The sequence below is a fragment of the Misgurnus anguillicaudatus genome, chromosome 22 (genome assembly GCF_027580225.2).
Source record: "Misgurnus anguillicaudatus chromosome 22, ASM2758022v2, whole genome shotgun sequence".
Classification (NCBI taxonomy): domain Eukaryota; kingdom Metazoa; phylum Chordata; class Actinopteri; order Cypriniformes; family Cobitidae; genus Misgurnus; species Misgurnus anguillicaudatus.
The window spans coordinates 41,646,460-41,668,773 of NC_073358.2; the positions used below are offsets into that span (position 1 = coordinate 41,646,460).

General features: G+C 37.5%; 1 protein-coding gene across 3 annotated transcripts; it reads left to right on the forward strand.

Annotated features, from left to right (window-relative positions):
• Positions 1–4,189: 4,189 nt before the first annotated feature.
• Positions 4,190–20,319, forward strand: LOC129439873 (sialate:O-sulfotransferase 2). Of its 3 annotated transcripts, XM_055198734.2 has the most exons (9): positions 4,210–4,292; positions 4,392–4,435; positions 4,527–4,754; positions 15,903–16,016; positions 16,926–17,047; positions 17,151–17,325; positions 17,995–18,159; positions 18,372–18,575; positions 19,558–20,319. In XM_055198734.2, the coding sequence occupies exons 3-9, from the start codon at positions 4,640–4,642 to the stop codon at positions 19,905–19,907; spliced, it is 1,245 nt and encodes a 414-aa protein (XP_055054709.2). In that variant the 5' UTR covers positions 4,210–4,292; positions 4,392–4,435; positions 4,527–4,639; the 3' UTR covers positions 19,908–20,319. The 3 variants fall into 3 exon arrangements, with proteins under 3 accessions (XP_055054708.2, XP_055054709.2, XP_055054710.1); XM_055198733.2 differs by lacking the exon at positions 4,392–4,435 and having other exon boundaries at positions 4,190–4,292; XM_055198735.2 differs by lacking the exons at positions 4,210–4,292; positions 4,392–4,435; positions 4,527–4,754 and adding an exon at positions 15,329–15,758.
• Positions 20,320–22,314: the final 1,995 nt, after the last annotated feature.

Sequence of the window (22,314 nt, forward strand, 5' to 3'; positions counted from 1 at the left end):
AAGGGTCTACAGAGAATGGTCAGAAAAAGAGAAAATATCCAGTGAGCGGTTCTGTGGCTGCAAATGCCTTGTTGCTGCCAAAGGTCAGAGAAGAATGGCCAGCTTGAGCTGATAGAAAGGCAACAGTAATTCAATTAACCACTCGTTACAACTGAGATATACTGAGACACAACACGTCGAACCTTGAGGCGGATGGGCTACACTCTAAAAAAACAAACGGTGCTATATAGCACCAAAACAATTGCTTTGGATCGTAACGATAGAAGAACCATTTTAGTGCCATATAGCACCGGTGAAGAACCAGTGAAGCACCAGTGAAGCACCAGTGAAGCACCAGTGTAGAACCATATAGGGGCCATATAGCACCACATATGGTTCTACATAGCACTATATGGTTCTACACAGGTGCTTCACTGGTGCTTCACTGGTTCTTCACCGGTTCTATATGGCACTAAAAATGGTTCTTCTATCGTTACGATCCAAAGCAACTGTTTTGGTGCTATATAGCACCGTTTGTTTTTTAGAGTGTACAGCAGCAGAAGACCACACCGGGTGCCACTCCTGACAGCTAAGAACAGGAAACCAAGGCTACAATTCACAAAGGCTCACCAAAATTGGACAATAGAAGATTGGAAAAATGTTGCCTGGTCTGATGAGTCTTGAATTCTGCTGCGACATTCAGATGGTAGAGTCAGAATTTGGCGTCAACAACATGAAAGCATGGATCCATCTTGCCTTGTATCAATTGTTCAGGCTGATGGTGTAATGGTGTGGGGGATATTTTCTTGGCACACTTTGGGCACATTAGTACCAACTGAGCATCGTGTACAGTATGCAGTTTCGGACGCAGCCTTTGTCTTTACATAATAAAACTATAAAATAACCGCCTCATGCAAAGCATTATGGGAACCAAAAATCCCCATCAACTTTTTCTGTTTTTTTCCCTTCAGATTTTGATTCCCAGAATGCTTTGCATGAGGGTGTTATTTTAGCTTTTATCTGTAAACATAATGACTTGTTAATGTTCATTTCACTTTGAACAAACTGCTGCCAGTAAATAACATTTTTTGTAATTTTAAATCTACAGTGCGTTACTGGCAAATAGCTGCCACTAATACTGGAATTTCAACAGACATTTTTAACAGTTCAGGTCTGTTATAAATCCAGGTGTTTTATTATATACAAGTATGTTTTGATGTATTAGAAAAGAACACAGACAAAATTGCTCATGTTATATCCGAGTTATATTGCTATAGTATTAGGTGAGTGCCTAATTTCTGTGCATTGTTTCAAACTGGGGCCACCTTAGATTTGGTTTAGACTCCATTTCATAGATGAGGTCTAGCACGTCATTATTGCACTGTCTATTGTCACACCCTTCCTCATTAGTCCAATAACATTTTTAACTGAGGATCTTTTGCAAAATCACGCTCAGCCCATCCCAGTGTGTGTGTTAAAGGATTAAAATTCAAACAATTTAAATAACAAAGCTCGAGGCAATTGTGGTTTCCAATTATCACATTGTTTTCAAATGCATGCCAGAATGAGATTGTTCAACTAGGGATGATGATGCTACACTCTAAAAAAAATTTAACCCAGGGCTGGGTAACTATAGGACAGAACACATTTCTGGGTTAAAATGACCCAAATAATGGGTTGTTTTAACCCTGCTGCTGGGTTACTGTTAATCAACCATGTTGAAACAACCCAGCAGTTGTTTCACACGTCACACACGTCACATATAGACCCTTGTCAACAAAAAAATATTGCACACCATCATTCTGAGGGACAAATGGAACAAAAGTATTATTGTAAAAAGTTATATTTAATTTTATAGTTATATATCAATAGTGTTGTAGCACTTTTTAAAGGTCTTGGTCTCGTCTCGGAATCGACCACTTTTTTACTCAGTCTCGTTTCGGTCTCAGACAAAGAGGACTCGGAATTTTATTTCAAGACCGGTCAAGACCACACTGATGTCACATAATCACATTACAAAATTATTTTTTTATCATTAATTTTATGCAGTTTATTCAGGTTTGGCATTGTTTAAGTTTCTCCCAATGACAATTTTTCTAATTTTATTACTAAAAACACTTGCATTGTGTTAAGTGGATGGCACGCCATGGAAAGACAGTTCAGAATAAATGGATAAGTTTATTTCAGCTCTTTAGTGTTTGTTCACTTTTATTTGCTTATAGACAAAGATAAATTCTCACATATCTGCAATGCCTTTGATTATTTTATCAACTTTTCTGATGATTCACACACACACGCACGCACGCACGCACGCACACAGACAAGAAGTGTCTAATCATATGCATATTCCACATTTTATTATAAGTGTTTTAATGCAGTGACTTGCACTGGTCTTGGTCTTGACTTGGTCTCGGTTTAGGTGGTCTTGACTACAACACTCAATATTTCAAATGTATTATATTTGAAATTATTTTGCTGTAATAAATAATAATAATAATAATAATAATAATAATAATAAACAAAGCATTTTAATAAAGCTTTGAATTGGTTTCAGAATTTTAGTCACTACTTTATATTTGTCTATTTAATCACAAAATGTTGTGTTTTTATATTTGGCCAACACTTTACATATCAATTTATTAACATGACTTAACTAACTTATTTAATATAACTTAACATAAATCTGCTTCTATATTGTATTTATTAGTCAGTTTAATATAAGTGTTAAGATTTGCAAATAATTTTTTTTTTAAATCAGAAGTTAAATATTTTAAGTTAAGACTTCAGTTAGTTCCTGGAAGCTGCCATTGAAATACACATAAGTTAGAGAGCTGTGATTTTTCTTAATTAATAGTCAAGAAATGCATTGATTCACAATATATACCAATATGTGTAGGTAGTATTTTTATGTAGTTCTACCAACAATGTTTTTTGACAAATAAAATCCAATAACGTGTTAAAATTATCAGATCAGACACTTTGGAATTGAAAAAGAAATAATCATTTATATTTGATTTATTACAGGTCTACAGGTACCCAAGGACATTTGTCTTTAGGGGACACTGAATTATTTTGCTGTTACAATAATGTCAATGCAAGTTTACCTAAAATACAAACGTTCTTAAAAGGGGAGACAATAATAAAATACATCATAAAGATGTACCAAATTATTTTAAAATCCGTATTTAATACACATAGGGAAATGGGTGATCTCCTGAATTGTTCCATTCTGCATCTGGGGGTTGTCAATTTAGCTGTGTTCCGCTGGTGTCCAGTCAGCTGCTCCGGTAGCCCAGAGTGGTGGGAGCCAGTCTTTAAAGCTAGACTAGCAAAATCAAGACACAGTTGGACTCGTCTCTCTGCTAGTGTGCACAATCCAAGAAGGGAGAGAGTATCGGAATACCCTTCATCTGTTTGTCACAGTATGATTTTTCAAACTCGATTCCGCACGCTTTCCAATAATTTAATTTGATCAGTAGTCAAAGAACTATATTCCAAACTGGGACTGCATACTCAGGGCGCACATAAATGATAACCAATTCTTTATATCGAACACAAACATTTGTTTAGGCGACGGATAGCAAAATCATGTGATCCACTTGACCATCCCGTTTTAAATCACTCTGGATGATAACGGCAAAAGTCTAAAAAGAAAAAGTCTAGTTAAAAATATATATTTTTTTTAAATATTTCTCCACACACTTTAGACTAAATGCTCTGTCATCACAATAAACGGGGCGGAGCAGACGCGAATTAGGTGTGGTTATTTTATTTAAAATGTCCAATCTGATTATTATTACCTTAATAATAAGAAATGCTAAAAAATTATTTGTAACATTATTTCATCCATTCCAACTAACACTTAAACGGAAAATATCTTGTTATTTTTGACAAGTTTTGAAGACGCCATCCTTTCATTATTACAGTAAGTGGCTTGTAGCTTGTAGAAGTGTAGTAATACTTCCAGTCTAAGCCGCCGTATTGTGAAATATGCCTATTTAAAGAAAAAAAATAAACAATGCAGTTGTGTGTGGTTTTACTTAAAAAAACCACACCCTTTCCTCTTGTTTTGCCTAGCACCGCCTTTTTACTGTACAAACGAGGGGCGGTTTCCCGGACAGGGATCTGATCTAGTCCTAAAATATGTAAGCTGCATGTTGACATTACTCCATTACTCTATGAGGCGGTGCCCAGCGTGGTGTCTGCTACTGGAAGGGGGGGCTATATAAGCAGTTAGATGAGAAACTTGTGTCATATGTAATCAAAACAGTTTTTGACCATTTGGTATTTCGTTGTTTTAAGGGCAGAACTAGGTATGTTCAGAACTTATTTTAATACAGAGGAGCAGGAAGAAGAAAGGCAAATTAACTGTCATAAGCTCATTTTTTTCTTTTCATTTTCACTGCTATTAGCTTTTTTGAAAATTTATTTTATACCAACATGTGTTATACTTTAGGTTAGCGGTCATTTCTTGTTGAGGCATCCTTCCAATTATTATTATTTTTTACATCCCACTTTAATTTATAATTACAAATTTATAATTATAGGAGTTGGAACCTAGAACAGAGCCCCAAGCACATCTAGTCGATTTGCGTTTCACATTGAGGAAGGAAACGAGGAGGCAGAGGTTTCCAAGACGACATCAGGCAATCCTGAAGCCATGATACTGGCAAGTGTTGATCATCATTCAGAGGAACTGCTCGCCACCGTCAGTTATGCTTTTATTAGTCTGGGAAACGTGTGGCGCTACCTGTGCTACAAAAGCGGTGGAGGAGGTGAGTAATAAAACTGCATCTTCTCCTACATTAACCACAACTAACCACATATTATCCTTTATGTTGCGGTGACTGCCAACTGGTCACAATTGTGGGCAAATGATGTTTGACTCGTGCACCAATAATGTCCATAATCTGATTGCATCTCGGGAAGTGGGCAAGAGGGAGATTTTTTTTAAGTAAAAATATTTTACACAATTTATATATAACTTATGAATATTTTAGGAAATTATTTTTGACACACGTAGGTTATTACGTGTATTTTGGATTTTAATTTCATTACTGTCCAGGGCCGCTAAAGGCATTTTGAACAGAGGTTGCTGTGAATTTTTTTTAAACCAAAAACCTATGAGCCTATAGGCCTATTTAAAATACATTTTAAAAATAAATACATTGAGTTTTTAATACTTTATTGTCATATACACTTCAGTGCCAGGGTCTGAAACAGACATCATGAGTTCTCAGATGAATATATGCGCTATTAATCAGAAGCAGAAATACTTTTAACAATCCCAGGGGGAATTACTTTCGTTACAACTTCAGATACATACATATATTTACATACAACATAATATTATAACAACATATAATATTAATTAAACTTCACAATTTTCAATGTCCAACATATTTTTCTTTCATTTTTAAGTTAGGATCTCACGTCGATTAACAGAATATACATGCAGTAGCCAAAATTTTTATATACATCTTTTTTTACTAAATAGTACTATTACAGTCTGTTTTTAAACTTATAAATAATTCATAAATTGAACAAAAATAACAATGGGATTAGTTCTGATATTGTAGCCTTTACTTTTATAAAGAAATGGTGTATAATTACATTTTTAGAGGCTTTATATAAGGTTTGTACTCTAAAAATACTTTATTTGTTACAAACAAGAGATAAAGAATTTACAAAACGTTCTCATCTCACCATATCCACAGGTACAGAGTCATTATATACAATAAATCCGTGTGGTAGCATTTAAAAAACATTTAAAAATAGATGCTTTTGTTTAAAGCAAAGCATTTATTTACTAAGCTACAGATGAAACAGCTCTTTACGCCTTCTAACGTCGGTCATAATTTATGTCCAAGAGACTGAATAATAAACTTTTACATTTTAATCCATTAAATTTTCATATTAAAAAGTTTTTGTGCTGCTGCGCATCAATGTGATAAGCAAACCCGGGTTGTCAACCCATTCCCTGCACCTGCGTGCAGCATTTCCTCCGTGCCTATTTTATGCATTTCAATACTCCACCTAGTGTTCAAAATAATAATAACACCATATATGGCTCTACACACCGGCCCCTGATTGTAAATGGCAGGCAGACATTACAATTCAATAATATTAATACAAAAGAGCCATACAAAAATCATCAGTTCAAAACAGTCACATTAAAGATTGCATACATTTACAAATCCGCAATAACAATGTGTGTAGTACAGAAAAACTTAATTAATTTGAGTCCACTGAAAACAAATATTTCTTTAAACTTAAACGGCAAACATTTAATGTGCAATAGTGTTTTAATCACTTTCACACACATTTCATGTAGTTCATCATGAGCAAACTACACAGTTTGAAATAAAACTACAGGCAGCATAACATCAATGATCTACTGCGCATCCTTGACCTAAACAACCACACTACTTTTCAGCACAATGGTAACCCAAAAACGGAGTCAAATCCTAACAAAACAGAACATTAAACATTAAAGGATTAGTCCATTTTCTTAAAAGAAAAATCCAGATAATTTACTCATCACCATGTCATCCAAAATGTTGATGTCTTTCATTGTTCAGTCGAGAAGAAATTATGTTTTTTTTTTTTGAGGAAAACATTGCAGGATTTTTCTAATTTTAATGGACTTTAATAGAGCCCAACATTTAATACTTAACTCAACACTTAACAGTTTTTTTCAACGGAGTTTCAAAGGACTATAAACAATCCCAAACGAGGCATAAGGGTCTTATCTAGCGAAACGATTGTCATTTTTGACGATAAAGATGGCAAATGTACGCTTTTGAAATACAGCTTCTCGTCATGTAGATCCGGTCGTGATGCGCTAGCTTACCCCGCGCAATACGTCATGACGTCAAGAGGTCACAGAGGACAAACGTGAAACTCCGCCCCAGTGTTTACAAGCGTCTTGAAAGAGCACCGTTCCTACATTGTTGTATGTCAACTGATACTAATTAATGTCTTTGTGTCAGTTTATTGTTTAAAATGGTCCGCAAATGTGCGTTTTATATATGTAACACGTGACCTCCCTACGTCACTACGCATTTACGTTAGGTCGCGCTGGACCAGACCTAAACGAAAAGTTGTCGTTTAAAAGTACATATTTGTTATTTTTCTTGTCAAAAATGAAAATCGTTTTGCTAGATAAGACCCTTATGCCTCGTTTGGGACTGTTTATAGTCCTTTGAAACTCCGTTGAAAAAAACTGTTAAGTGTTGAGTCAAGCATCAAATGTTGAGCTCTATTAAAGTCCATTAAAATGAGAAAAATCATCAAAAAACACAATTTCTTCTCGACTGAACAAAGAAACACATCAACACTCTGGATGACATGGTGGTGAGTAAATTATGTGGATTTTTCTTTTAAGAAAATGGACTAATCCTTTTTAAGAGATCTCTCACATTATCATCTTGTGTAAATCCCCTGATCAGTTTTAAAGTTCACATGATCTAAAAAACTAAATACAAGGACTTTTCTCTAATGTCTGTGTGAAATTAACCTATTTCTGTATGCAAATTTGACTGTTAAGTTTTCTGTTTTTTAACAGCACATTCTAAATAACAGTAATCAACTGGCAGCTTGGCAAGATAATGTTTTCTTACGGTCTCCTTCTGACTGTTAAAAAACATTAGCATGTTTAGCATTAGCATTCTGTGTTTTTATATCTTATTAATTTAACCCTTTAAACCCCACACCAAAATCCTTGTTGTCAAAAGAGCACTGCTTAATGTGTCCACACTACAAAGAGTAAAAGAAACAGACCCGATGTTGAAGTTAATGAGATAATGAAGTGATGACTGAGTGATTAACGATGAACAGCTGCTATTAACAAACACAATCACTGAATGAAAGATGAACAAGAACAGAATGAAAGAAAACAAGCAGAAACTAAGGCTCTGTTTACACGTACATGGTTATTTTTAAAAACTGAGAGATTTACCTTCGTTTGTGCCCCTCGTTTACATGCAAACGGAGAACTCGCCTCTGAAATCGATTGTTTCTAAAAACTCCGGCCAGAGTGGAGATCTTGAAAATCTTCGGTTGCACGGTTGCATGTAAAGTGAGACAAACGGATGTTTAAGCAGGCAACGTCACAGAGTATGCAACATAGGTGCGACCCATGTTTACATGTGACTGCTACTCTGAATGCTTCCAAGATCACATTTATGTTCGTGCAAACTCGTTTTGTGTGTTTGTATTTGCAAATACAGCTGCTCCATTATGTCGAGGAGCAGAGACGAGTGCTCGGAGGTCAGCAATTTTACGCGTGTTTGACTTCATGTGGTGCTGCAAGAACCGACGGACGGATGATGTCAAAGTACTGCGAGACCGATTCGAAATTAGACCTCTTCGTGTGATTCCTCAACTCGCTCTCGCGGTACGTTGACGTCATCAATCACCTACTGCAACAACTCCTCCCTCCAACATGAAGAACTAGTTCACGTCACCACCAGCGCTGCCGGTGATTGGCTTACGTGGGCTTGAGCGTCTCTTGACGGCAAATATGCACGGGTACGTGTAAATAAACACTTTTCTGAAAACTGACATGTGTGCACGATATTATTTTTGAAACCGGAGAGGTTGAAATGTCCGTTTATGAAAATAGCCGTCCACGTGTAAACAAAGCCTCAACTTTCAACTTAGATGAGACTCAGACTTACTCAGATTTCCTAAGATCTCACAAGAAGAGCATTAAACAACTCCACAAAAAGCACTGCATCTTCACTTATTACAAACCAATTAGATTTTATTTTATATGTACATTAGCTCTTACTGAGAAGTAATTCATTAAGGGGTGTTTTCCTGGACAGGGATTATCTTAAACCAGGATAGGCCTAGTTTAATTAGGAAATATAACTAGTTTTAACAAACATGCCTAACTGAAAACATTACAAAACAAAACAAAACAAAGGGCACTGATGTATTTTAAGATATGTCAGTGCAAGTTGTTTTGAGTTTGGACAGCTCTAGTCTAGGACTCTCCCTGTCTGGGAAACTGTCCCAGACAGTTGATTTTTTTTTGTTGAAAATAATAGTTACCATTACCGCGATCAGGGTTTGCTTTAGTAGGACTCTTGATCCTTGACTTGGCCCTTTGGTATTGGGTGATTCTCACGAAAACTTGGTTTTAAAAATGTCAAGCATGAAAATGTAAAAATTGCTTAAATTTACTTTTTTTCCCACCAGACATTGAAAAACAAAGTCTGGCGTAAATGGGAACATTAATTAAAAAACTTTTACTTATCATTTAACACTTTTTGTAACATAATTTAAAAAATTAGTCATAAAAAATCTCATTACCGCAACAGTCAGAAAACATCAACACTGACATATTTTCAAAATGACATGACAAACCTGAAAGAACATAATTTGGAGATTCTGCACATGCATTTAAAATCAAAGTATTATGCTTCTATTAATTAATAAACATTTAATAAGCATCTGTTGCGGTAATGATAATCAAAATGTCGTGTAAGCATTCTGACAAGACAATATTTTAAATTAACTGTAAAAAAAATGATCTTACCTCGTAGCCATCTTGAAGTAACTGGTCCATGTGCTTGGTCACTCAAAATCAAACTTTATTAAAATTCTGTATGTGTGCTTAAACTGTTCTCAAAAAGTGTTGCGGAGGATGAGAACATCAGGCATGGACACATCATTTTCCTAATTTTTCTTCATTATTATTATAATGAATATTCAGTAAATATTTTTTCTGTCATCTAAAGTAGTCTAGCAAAACATCCATTTATTTTTTTTCTTAATATTTTTGTGTTAATTTGATTAAATTACAACATAACGCATGTTCAAACACAGCCGGACACATTGCGGTAATGAGAATTTCAGCAGAAAATGAGATAAAATTTACAATTATAAATTCTTATGTTGAAATCACACATTGTGCAAGATAGAACACAGTATTGTGTTAATTCTGATGCTTTTTAATGTTACTATATTACACATTTTAAAGCTAAAATCATTAGTGCAGTGGTGTTTCAATGGTTTCGTGAGAATCACCCTATTACATTTATCCTGCTATTTCAATGTGATTTTAAAGACATTGGATATGGTTAAAGAAAGTATAATGAAGTTGTAATCACTGACTAATGGCCATTATGGTGTTAGTCTCATAAGTTAAATGGAATTTACTGACTTTTTACAGAAGCTCATAAGTGATTAGGTGGGTGGCAACCCCTGATAGTATTCTAAGAATGTGATAGAAACTCAGTGTTAAAGTATACAATCTTAAATACATTGCGAATAAAAAAAGAAAAAAAAGCAAACTACAGAGAGACATCAAGAATCAGTCTACAGAGGTGAAAAGTCAAAAAAGTTAACTTCAGGTCCTGCGTACCTGTATACCCACCTGTAATTCGAAGTCCTGTGTCCTGACCTGTACGTCTCCTCCACCAGCCTGTACGCCAAAAAGCTAAAGCTGTATACCCACCATCTGTATGGTGAAGGGCTAAAGCCCTGCACCCTTACCTGTTGTCTCCCCAGCCCGCACCTGTACATTGTCCCCACCGGTTGGTAAGCAGAAGAGCTAAAGCCTGTATCCTTACCTGTACGTTGCCTCCATCCACCTGTAGGCAGAAGAGCCAAAGTTTGCATCCTTGCCCGTAAGCAGAGGAGTTACAGCCCAGTGCTCTGATTTACACGTTGCTCCTACCAGCCTGCATACAAACGATTTTAAATTATTTAAACACCCTTCTGTTATCTCAATAAAGCTTCGTTAGAATTTTTATTCACTTGTCTGTCTGTTCATTGGGGTGTTTCGGGAACTCCTTGGGGGGGAAATGGAGGGAGGGGCGTGACTCACAGTATTGGTGGTCCGCTCCGACCTGTGACACATGCAGTATCTCCTGATAACAGTACAGAATCTCCTGACCAAAACACAGGTAAAGAAGAAGCAGAAACAAAATAGCATATGTAATCATTAGCATATGTCAAATAAAATAATGTGATTGTCAACATTAAATGGCATATAAATCAAAACTGCCTAATGTTATTAAATGAAATGTCAACACATGATGAGCAATAGGACTGTGAAGCTACTTCATTTGTGTTTTGGTCATCGATCTGAATCTGATAGTCTTTGACAAAAAGATTTGATCAGGCTTTTGCTCAAAATGTTGCTTTTTTATGAAAGCCATTTCATAAAATGAACCACATTGGTGGCACCAAGGGCCACATAAAGGCTTGGGCCGGCTCTGCAAGTACACAATGACAATAGACTAAAATTAAATGGGTTTAAATTAAATTTAATGTAGATTTCGTCGACTAAAATTTCATGCCATTTAGTTGACTAAAACGAAATCAATTAAGATGACTATAATATGACAATAACTCAATTAAATTTTAGTCAAAAGACTATGACTAATCTGTGTTTGTTCTGCCATGTCGAAATAATATTGAGGTGTTCTTTTCTACACTCTATAAAATTTGCTGTAGTTTTGCAGCTGGTTGCCAGTAACTTACTGTAGAAGATAAAGTCAAAAAATATTTCATGTTCATTTAACTTTGAACAAACTGTTGCCAGTAAATAACATAAATGTAAAATCTACAGTAAGTTACTGGCAGCTAGTTGCGAGTAACACCCATTAATACTGTAATTTCTACAGACCTCATAAAATAAACTTTCTTGTTCTTTTACTGACAATATCTTTTTGTGTTGAGGACTGGTGCATCTTTGAGCCAACATTCAGTACGAGTAAAATACTTAAGTACATATAAATTGGGTTACTTTAAGACTTTTACTCAAGTCGTATTTAAATTGGTGACTTGTAACTTGTAGTGGAGTAATTTTTACGGTAAGGTATCTGTACTTTTACTCAAGTGTGGCTTTCAGGTACTCTTTACACCGAATGTTATGTACAATAAAGAATATTACTATGTGTGAAATAAGTTTCCATTGAATAAACGCACCACAGAGGGGCTATAAAAATGTAACAACTGGCCAATCACAGCGTTGCTGATCAGTGTTTCTACTATGGATATGTAGACTATTGCCTTTTCATGCAGTTCGCGAACGCGCAATGATCTCAGATAATTTAATCCTGGGGCCAGGTAGGCTATCATTTGTTCATTTGTTTTTGCTTTCACAAAAGTTTTTTTAGAAAAATGAAAAAAAAAAACGAAATTATGACTCTTGATTATGATTAATTAATTAATTAATTAATTAATTAATTATGATTTTTGGTTTTCCTTTCTTGCACAGAAATCAGATAAACCACTTGATATTTCGATTTTGTCCAGTGGGTGATGCTAAATCTGATTGGCAGGATATGCATTAATTGTTTTTTAAAATAAAAGTTTTTCCAACACTTTTTTGTTAGCCTGTAAAATTATTGTCTATATGCATGCTATTTGTCACCCAATTATTTGGCTTCACGGACTGAAAAAAATATATATATATTGGAATGTATACATGTTCACACATAGTTGGTATCATACAACTTTAAATGATACATTTATTCTTTGTTTTAGATTTTTTAATTAACTTAAATTCTTATGAATAATATAGTTTTTATAATGTCTCTTTGTTATTTATGGACTGTATGCACATACAGGATTTAGGGGGCAAGACTTATGAGGCTAATGTATGAGAATTTACTTGACCTTTAATTCACATTATAGCAAAACCTGAGTACAGTCTAAGCACTTAGAAACACACTTCATAGATATATATTAAAAAAACCTTTAAAAAAATAATAAATAACACATAGCTGTAAAAAAGCAACACAACAGAAAACAGTAATCAAAAACAAAAAAAACATTCATTACTCAGACATTAATTTGTAAAACACCATCAAACTCATCTTCACATAGACATAATACCCCATTTATATCTGAAACTTTCCAGATCATCAATCATCTTATAGTATGTATACTCAATGTTAATCATGACTTAATTAACGCTTTAAAACATCAGTCAAAACAGTACCAAGAATTTTCCTTTTTCTTGACAACCCAATTGCCAGTTGTACCTGCATTTCATTTCTACTGTATTTTGGGCCATAAATAAAAGACATCATTGTGAACCCTTCTCCCAAAGTTTGACAATGCTCTTCTATTTAAAAAAAAAAGAGTATTTGCAATCTCTCACACTCAGAGAACAAATGGAAAACCGTCTCTTGCATCCCTCAAAAAGGGCACCCCCCCACTTGTGGATCAATGTGTGTTCTGTGTCTGTTCGTAGCTATTATACCATGCATTATCCTCCATTGAAGATCTCCTGTCCTTTTCTCAATGGGAGGTTTGTACAAGGTCCTCCAGCATCCCTTAGGGGAAAAACCTGAACCAAAAACTCCTGCCATTTGGACTCCCTTGGATTTTCAAGCATCCGTAAGTGATTTTTCTTCACACACAGTACATACAGAGATTTACTTCCAATGCCACTAAAGAATCCAAGTTCTGTTTCCTGCCAGTACCCAGTGTCAGCTGTAACATCCAGCTCTGGGAAGTCAATATTCTGTTACTCTTCAGCAGAATTCTCTAATGCCAGCCTGTTGTTCAGTGGTAAAAAATCTGCGTCAGCAGGCTTCACACTCTGGACAACGGGTCCAGAGTGTAAAGCCATCCCCCGGTCCACAGTCAGTCAAATGTTTTTGATTCTTGAGGGTTGCGTCACTGGAGTAGTGACGCAGGAGGATCTGGTGCTCACCACCCCGGCCCTTGAAAGCTCTGCACAGCCTGTCAACTTCCGAGGGAATTGTGAGCGGAGGGTCTCGTGAGAATTGCCCTCCGACGGGTCCTCTACAAAGCCTGCAGTGCCCACCGAGGCACCCATCTCTTCTGCCACACTCTCTGCGCAACGCCCTAGGAGGAAAAAGAGGAAGAAGGGATCCTCGGCACTGCCACCCGCTGCTACTCCTCTGGTCTCTGCTGCAGCAGCGCCTCCTGTGTCGATTTCCCAGCCCACTGCAGAGACCTCTTTCTCGGCTACGCTGCCCTTTGCAGTGCCCTCTGTCCCTGTCTCGGCCTTACTGCCAGTTGCATTGCCCCTGGTCTCACCGGTTCGATCAGCTGCTTTCTCCTCAGCACCATCATCACCCTCTTCATTTGCCTGATCCCCTGCCTCAGTCTCGAAGTCTTCCCTGGACTCTCTCCCTCTTAGCCCTGGTTTGCCTTTGTCTGTCCCTTTTCCTGCCCCTTTCGTGCCCTGCAAACCAGCCTTACCCCCTTGTTATCCTTCTGTCACTTCTTTCTCAGCCCTGCCTCAGTTGGTTCCCTCTGGAACTGTTCCTTGTCGTTCCTCCCCTGTCAAGCCTGTTTCCCCCAAAAAACCCTGAAAACTGGTCCAGACTCCTTGCCCCAAGCCCTCAACTACACCCCCTGGACCAAAGACTTCTTTCCCACCCAGTTCCACCCTGTCTGGACCTCCCCCCATGAACTCCCCCATTTGCCCCCCATTTGTTATTTTTATTGTCCCACCCCAATCCATTTATTGTAATTGCCTGTTTGCCTCTGTTAATGTTTGTAATGTTTTCATGGTTTTTGTCCAGTATGCAGTCTGTCTTGTCTTGTGTCTCTCCTTGAGGGCCGCCAAATACAACTTCCGGAAGACGTCTTGGCAATGTCCAACATGCCACTCCTCTTCTCGTCCAACATACTTTAAGCTTGCTTGAACGGATCTGTAAAAAATCTGTCCCTCTTCTTTTGTCTCCTCTTTCCTCTCCTTCTTATCCTTTCAGCTCTACTTAGACTAGCAAGTTTTCTTCTTATGTCATCCCACAGCTCCTTTAGGCCGAACTTCTCATGAGGATCCTTAATCTCTAACGGAGCTGATGCCTGGTTCTAATTAGCTCCTCAATCTCTCTTTTCTTTGTGTCCTTATTCATTCCTGTCTTTACCTGTAAATCTGTCCTTACTGGCCCATTCTGTACCTCTCCTCTCGGAGGGCCCTCGGGTTTTCTTCTCACTTGCTTTGTAGTCTTTGAGGATGCATCCTGGGACTTCCAGGTTGCTAATGGGTAAGGTGACTAACTGCCCATTCCCCATGCAGTCTTTAGTGCCGTCACCTGGTCTTTCCCAGTTGTCCCAGCAGATAACGTTGCTCCATATTTGTATAGCTCTATGTGTGTGTTCATAGAGAGTAACATATGAGTACATTTGCATTAACATGGGTTGCATGAAAGTCATTTTGAGCTCACAGAATGACTCTGCAAAAAGGACTCATTGAAATACTTATTCTTATTCATTTAAATTTTGGCAGACTAATAGAAATAATCAAATAATAGGGTCATTTGACTATTTTTTATCATCTTGTTGCAGCATACCTTTCAAATTTATGAAGCTAGAAGAAACTTGTCAGGACCCTGTCAGATTGGTCTCTTGTTTTAGTCTCTAGTTTAAGTTGACAGGGTTCTGACAGTATCATGTTCTGTGTGGGAACACGTGGCCATGGTTTGTTGATAGCTGGCCACGTGTTTTCCTTGTCCTGTCTCTTTTACCCCGCTCCCTTGTCATTCTCATTGGTTTGATTGTTTGATCCCTTGCACATGTTCCCCTCTTGATTTACTCCCTTATTTTAAGCCCTTGTGTTTCTTGTCCTGTGCTCGTTCGTTATTTCTGTTATAGTCAAGTGTTCCAACCAATCGAGTCTAGTTGTATGTTAAGTGCGTGTTGTATATTTATATCCTGTTTTCTGTTGTTTGCCCCCTCGAGGGCTTTTTGTTTTGTTATAATTAAAGTGTTTCTTGTTCACCCCTCTACATCGTCTTCATTTGGTTTCATCCGTCCGTGTTCCTGACAAAACTGTAACTGAACTTAATGTCTTTATTATAAAACTATATGATAGCCTATCTGTATCACATGATAAAGATATTGCTATATGTTGGTTTACTAAGTTGTAGTGTCATGTGATTTATTTATTTTTATTCTTCTTATGTCCCATGTTTCAGGTGCTTTTTTAATTATGCTGCTTCTCTGCGGCATTGGATTGTTTCTTACTACTGGACAGTACACACGTCTGGAGCCGGTTCATGCTCTGTCAAATAAAGATCTCCTTTTCAAAGGTGAGTTACCATTGGACCCTAACTACTTCGACCACTCTTGTCCAATGATATCATCTAAACAGAGTCCAGCAAAGCATTACTACCGTTAAGGAGGGTCCTCTGTTGAAGTTTAAAACTATTGGATCTGCCCAGAGTCACTCAGGATCTGCCATAGGCGATCGCTAACGTGTGGTCGTGACGTATATCATGCGCCGAAACCGGCCGGAAACAACAAGTCCGAACGATCAAACCAACAAAACTTGGCAAACATTTTTCTTGCTTCGGCTTTAACTTCTGTATATTTGGCAGTTTTGCAACAATTGATCGGATAGCTTTTCTCACGTCTTTCTCAGCTGCCATTACTGAACTGCATCTCAAACTGACGCACGACCTCAACGTCATCGTTCTTAGCCACCCCCCTCTGTTCGCTGATTGGACCTGCAGATTTTTTCTACACAGCAGTCCCAGATCAGTGCCGAAGCGAAATTAAAATCAAGTGGAAGCGCGTAGGAGGGCGGAGCCACACTAACCCATTACATCATCGGCTCCGACAAAGTCCTTGATTATTATGCCAGAGTGAGAGTATTGTTCCTAGCCATATCAGCTTAGAAAAATCACAACTTTTAATTTTCCATCTGTCTTATTACATGATGTGGCTACAGACGTGTCAGGTTTTAAACAGGAAAAATATTTAAACTCTTTGGTTATTTTTTGCGCTATGCTAATGGTCTAATCCGATTCAGTGGCTTATGCTAAGCTATGCTAAAAGTGGTAGCGCCAGACCCGGAGATCAGCTGAATGGATTCCAAAACAGTAAAAATCCATTGTTTAACTCTAGGGGAGCTGGAAAATGACTTTTTTAAGTGGAGGGTCCCTTTAATATCACCACAACAAACAACTCCACCTTTATTTACTTATTTTGTTATTTAGAGGGGAGCGCCACCTTCAAAGGATGCTTCAAGAGGCCAGACAATGTCACCCTGGCATTTCCTGTTGATGCCGTCATTGAAAACATATCGGTGGATAAGTGTGTAAACATGTGCACAGAGAAAGTAAGCATTGCTTGCGCAATACAGCGTATGATGTCTTTTACACAGATGTGTTTGTGTATTAGTTTGTCAAACTCTATATAATCTCTTCCTCTGTCCATTGTAGGAATTCACTCTGGCTGCTTTGACTTGGGAAAAATGTCACTGTGGGTTTCCCACTTCTCTCTTCACACTACACGAGCGTGAGGATGATGAACGCTGTTGGCTGCGCTGTGCAGAAGAAGATTTTGAGAACTGTGGGAACAATGACTACTTTATAGTGTACCAGACACAAGTTCAGGGTAACGTTCACTTGTTTGGACTAAAACAGCATAGTTTTTTGATTAAGGATTAATTATCATGAGTGGTGCTGTATCACCCTAATTTTTTTTCTGGTACATTATTGTATATGGCTACTTACAGAAAAAAATAGTAAATCAATACAATGTATTCAGAAAATATTCAGACTTTCTTCATTTTTTTTATGTTGCAGCATCACACTACAATCATTTAAGTTCATTTTTTTCTCATTAATCTACAGTCAGTACCTCATGATGACAAAGCAATTTTAGAAATGTCTGTGAATGTATTAAATAGAAAAACTGAAATTCAAAATTATTCAGACCCTTTATGCAGAATACTTATGCAAATGTGACATTTAAGTTTTTTTCTATTTATTTGCAAAAAAATCTAAAATTCTGTTTTCACTTTGACATTACCGGGTACTGCGGCCTCGTGCCTCTGGCCTAATCACAGCCGTGATGATATAGAGCTATATCACACTCCTACTCGAGCGATATTGCTTAAATAAGCATTCAGAGGAATGTTTGGAGGATGTTTGGAGGATTTCTTCTGTTTGTCACCCACAGATCAAATTCAGATCCACTGTATCATATCAGTCACAGCTCATAATATCCTGTTAGTTTCATGACATTGCATAATTTTACAAATATATTCCTTTATCTTTCCAGATAATCGATGCATGGACCGACGCTTTCTACCCATTCATGCCGAGCACCTGATTGCACTAGCGAGTTTCCCAGGATCAGGGAACACCTGGACCCGTCACCTTATTGAACTGGCCACAGGCGTTTACACTGGGAGCTGCTACTTTGATAAAGCACTGTACATCAAAGGTTAGATTAATTTTAGTGGAGGCATAGTTTCGCCAGTTTGCTAATGTTCTCTGTATATAATATTGTCTTTGTCCTTTTTGTAAACAAAGTTTTGTAGACTAAATTTACTGTTGGCTCATTCGACAAATGGGTAATGCTTTCTTATTTGTAAGTCCCTTTGGTTTAAACCATCTGCCAAATGAAATGTTAAATGTAAATATATGCATACGCAGGTTTTATTGGAGAAAAAGATGACTGGCGCAGCGGTGAAACCATATGCGTCAAAACTCACGAGAACAGCAGGACGATGATCCAGGCCTTTGATTCCAGCATCCTCCTAATCCGCAATCCTTACAAAGCCCTCATGTCCGAATTTAACCGACAGTATGGTGGCGGCCACATTGGATTTGCCGCTGAAGCTCGCTGGAGTGGTAAAGGTGAGAGAGCTCATCAGAATTGCTTTCTCTTTAGCCACCATGATGAGCACAGCAAAGTTTATAATAGGTCAACATTTTGCAGTACGCTAAGAGCTGCGGTCACTGATCTATGTAAATGACTGAATTGTGCATGACGTCACATTTATAAAGCCACCGCACTGCCATGTTGGTATGCCCAAACATTTTAAATGAATAGGACGTTATCAGATTTTAATAATAAAACAATATTTTACCAGTCTCCGCTTTTATACCTTAAGTCTCCCTGTACATTAGTACAACGCCAACGTCCTAAGCATGTACACAGTTATTTATTGAAAGTTATACTTTTTGAATACCAAATTACTAATTCAGCTGATCAACAGCTGAGGTAATGTAATGAATCTACCTGTGAATAACTGTGAGAGATGCACTGGAGCCACTGGGAAAAGACGAAGTGGATTTTCTGAATCAATGACTTTAGCAGCGTACTAACAGAACACTTTAGGAGGGTTGCCGGTTGATGTGTCAATGTGTGTGTGGACAACATTCGGACACAGGTCGCGTGTTGTGTTTTGGTGCTGGTATGTTGGTGACCAACAACTAATCCAGCACCAATTATGCTGGTCTATGGTGTTTTTTTCAGCAGGACTGAATCATCCTATTTTTGTATAGGTTAGCTGTTATCAAGACTGAATCTGAATCATTCATTACTGATGCCCTTTCTAATGGCTGAGGGGTAATGATGTCTGATCACTGACTGCTAGGCTTCTGGCTCTTCTGTAAAAAATATGATCTTGCCAACCTCTCCTATAAATCAGAGTACAGTGTTTGTCTTAGAGAAGTTTGTCTTTATGCCTTTTCTTTAAAGTCTCACATGAAGCTGAATGTTGGGGATGGATTCGGTCATTGTTCAACAACATAAAAAATAAGGAGCTCATTTTGTTGCTGATGCCTCAACAGAATTTTCTCTCTTGCTCTCTTTCTCTCTCTCTCTCTTAATCAGATTGGCCGGTATTTGTGAAGAAGAATGCTCCATGGTGGGCATCCCACACACAAGACTGGCTGAAATATGGGAAGAAAGTGCATGTGGTGCACTATGAGGATTTAAAGCGTGACGTTTTCTCTCATTTAAAGAAGATGGTCCTCTTTTTGGGTCTGGAGGTTTCTGAGGACCGTCTGTTGTGTATGGAAGGACAAAAAGACGGGAACTTCAAACGCTCTGGGGAAAAGCCAGAATATGACCCTTACACGGCAGAAATGCGTGCCAACATTGATGAGCTCATTAAGACTGTGGACACAGAGCTGAAGAAAAGGAACCTAACTGCTGTACCTGAGGAGTATAGACCGAGATGATATCTCTTTTTTTTTCACTTTTAGCTTTAATTTTTCAGTTGTACCCTTATTTTAATATTTTTAAGTATATTTTTTCCCATTGTTTGCTTTCTGTTTTAGGAATATTATGCATTGTACAGAAGAACACAAGATTAGAGCTCTTATCTTCTAATTAACAGTCATGGATGATCTGAAAAAATATACTACATATTTTATTCTGGCTTATTTATATGTCAAAGGTTAAATAATTTTAAGGTCATGTTCTTTAAGCCACTATAAAGTATATGGAATCCACAGTGACTGTCAATGAATGCACCTCTCAGTAAGACATCCTGTATCATATTGCCCTTACCTGCAACCTTTGAACTACATGACATCATGACCCACTACGCACTTTTCAAATAGCAGTTTATGCCAATCTGTGCTCACACAATTTAGATATTGCTTTCAGTGTTTCTTAAAACAAATCTATAATATAGCTTGTGTACTATAAACCAAAAAACTTCAAACTATGGCTTAAATACACGATAACTGCACATACAACTGATTGTGAATGTAATGTGTTGCAGAAACTATTTTTTTTAACATTTTTTACGTACATGGAAGTCACAATAATTTCTGCCTGTCTTTCAAGTTTTTACATGAATAAAACATACAATTTAAGGGAATTTGTGCTTAAAACAAACAAAAAAAATATGCCAATGGGTCTGAACATTTTTCATTATTTTTTCTTGAATTAAAAAAGTAAACTTATTTCAAGATTGTTTTTCTTACCCATGGCAGTTTATTATATATATTTTTTTTCAGGTTTTAAGCACACTTAAATTTGATATTTTTTTTGTCTAAAACCTAGATTTATTTTCTTAGGTCATTTTCCTCATCAAGAAAATATATCTTGATTAAGAATTGTAAGATATTTGTACTGCAAACAAGATAACAATACTAAGTAAGAGAGTCTTTTTTGCAGTGACCATTCCCTTGCATAGTGAATGGAGGGGAGGGTGTTAGGGTTTGGAAAATTTCCCTTATTTTCAAATCTCAATGTTGATATATGGCTGAGTAAATGGCTGACTGAAAGTCATTGATGCAAAAAGAAAGACGCATAGATGAAGGATCATAGATGTATGTGTGTTTATATCTTTCTATCATAGACAGATGTACAAACAATACAAGTTGTAACATTTGCACTGTCACTTTCGATGTAATTGTCACAGAATGGCATAAACTTTTATTGTTCGTTTGTAGCAGAGATGTGTGTGTGTGTTGCTTTGGTAAAAATATAATTAACTCGAATGTTTTTTTAATGATTGAGCCACAAGCCAGCCAAAATGGGTTAGGTTGCTTCAAGACCTTCCACTCTTCTTACAACTTGATTTTCCATGACTTTTCCAAACTCACCATCACCTCATTCATATCCTACCTCAATCACCACAAACACCTCCAAGCCAACTCCATCAAAGGATACCTAACTGGAATCCAATTTTTCCATAAACTTATCTTTGTCTCACCCTCCCCAGTAATAGTCAACGCCCACAGACATCCATGCTCGTTCCAAATCGTTCCAATCTGTATCCAAGGAACTCACACCACCCGCCCTGATGCAAGACAGCAAATGCTTAATGCAAAATGCATCTCCACCCTTCATTGAGGTAACCACTCCACTAACACCGCCCGCACACTCAATGCTATGTTCATTCTGGCCTTTTTCGGGTTCCTCAGATGTTCAGAACTCTCCATCACCTCCAACTTCAATCCAAATAATCACTCTACAGTTTCAGATCTCAATTGCCACAGCGGTACTATTTCCTCTGCTCCTCCAGAAGCCCTGTTTACCTCCCACTTCATGTTCCACAATTTTTTAGGGGGACCTACACAGTTCCCGGTTGCTGTCCGATGCTAGTGTTTGCGATCTTTTGGAGGAGTTTTCTGGGTTCGGGTCTAAAGGCTTGGACAAATACCGAGCTCTGAGTCCTCTCTTCAGACAGCACACCAAATGTCATGTTGGAAGACCCAGCCTCGACCCATCTTCAATGCTCCAACTGAGGGAAGGAGGTTGTTCCCAAATATCTCGAAATACATGGCCCTGGTCATCCTCTCCTTAATACAGTGCAGTTGCCCTGTCCCATGTGCAGAAAAACACCCCCAAAGCATGATGCTACCATCCCCATGCTTCACAGTAGGGATGGTGTTTTTGGGATGATACTCATCATTCTTCTTCCTCCAAATACGTTTAGTGGAATTATGACCAAAAGGTTCTATTTTGGTCTCATCTGACCACATGACTTTCTCCCATGACTCCTCTGGATCATCCAATTGGTCATTGGCAAACTTAAGACGGGCTTGGACATGTGCTAGTTTAAGCAGGGGAAACTTCTGTGCCATGCATGATTTTAAACCATGACGTCTTGGTGTATTTCCAACAGTAACC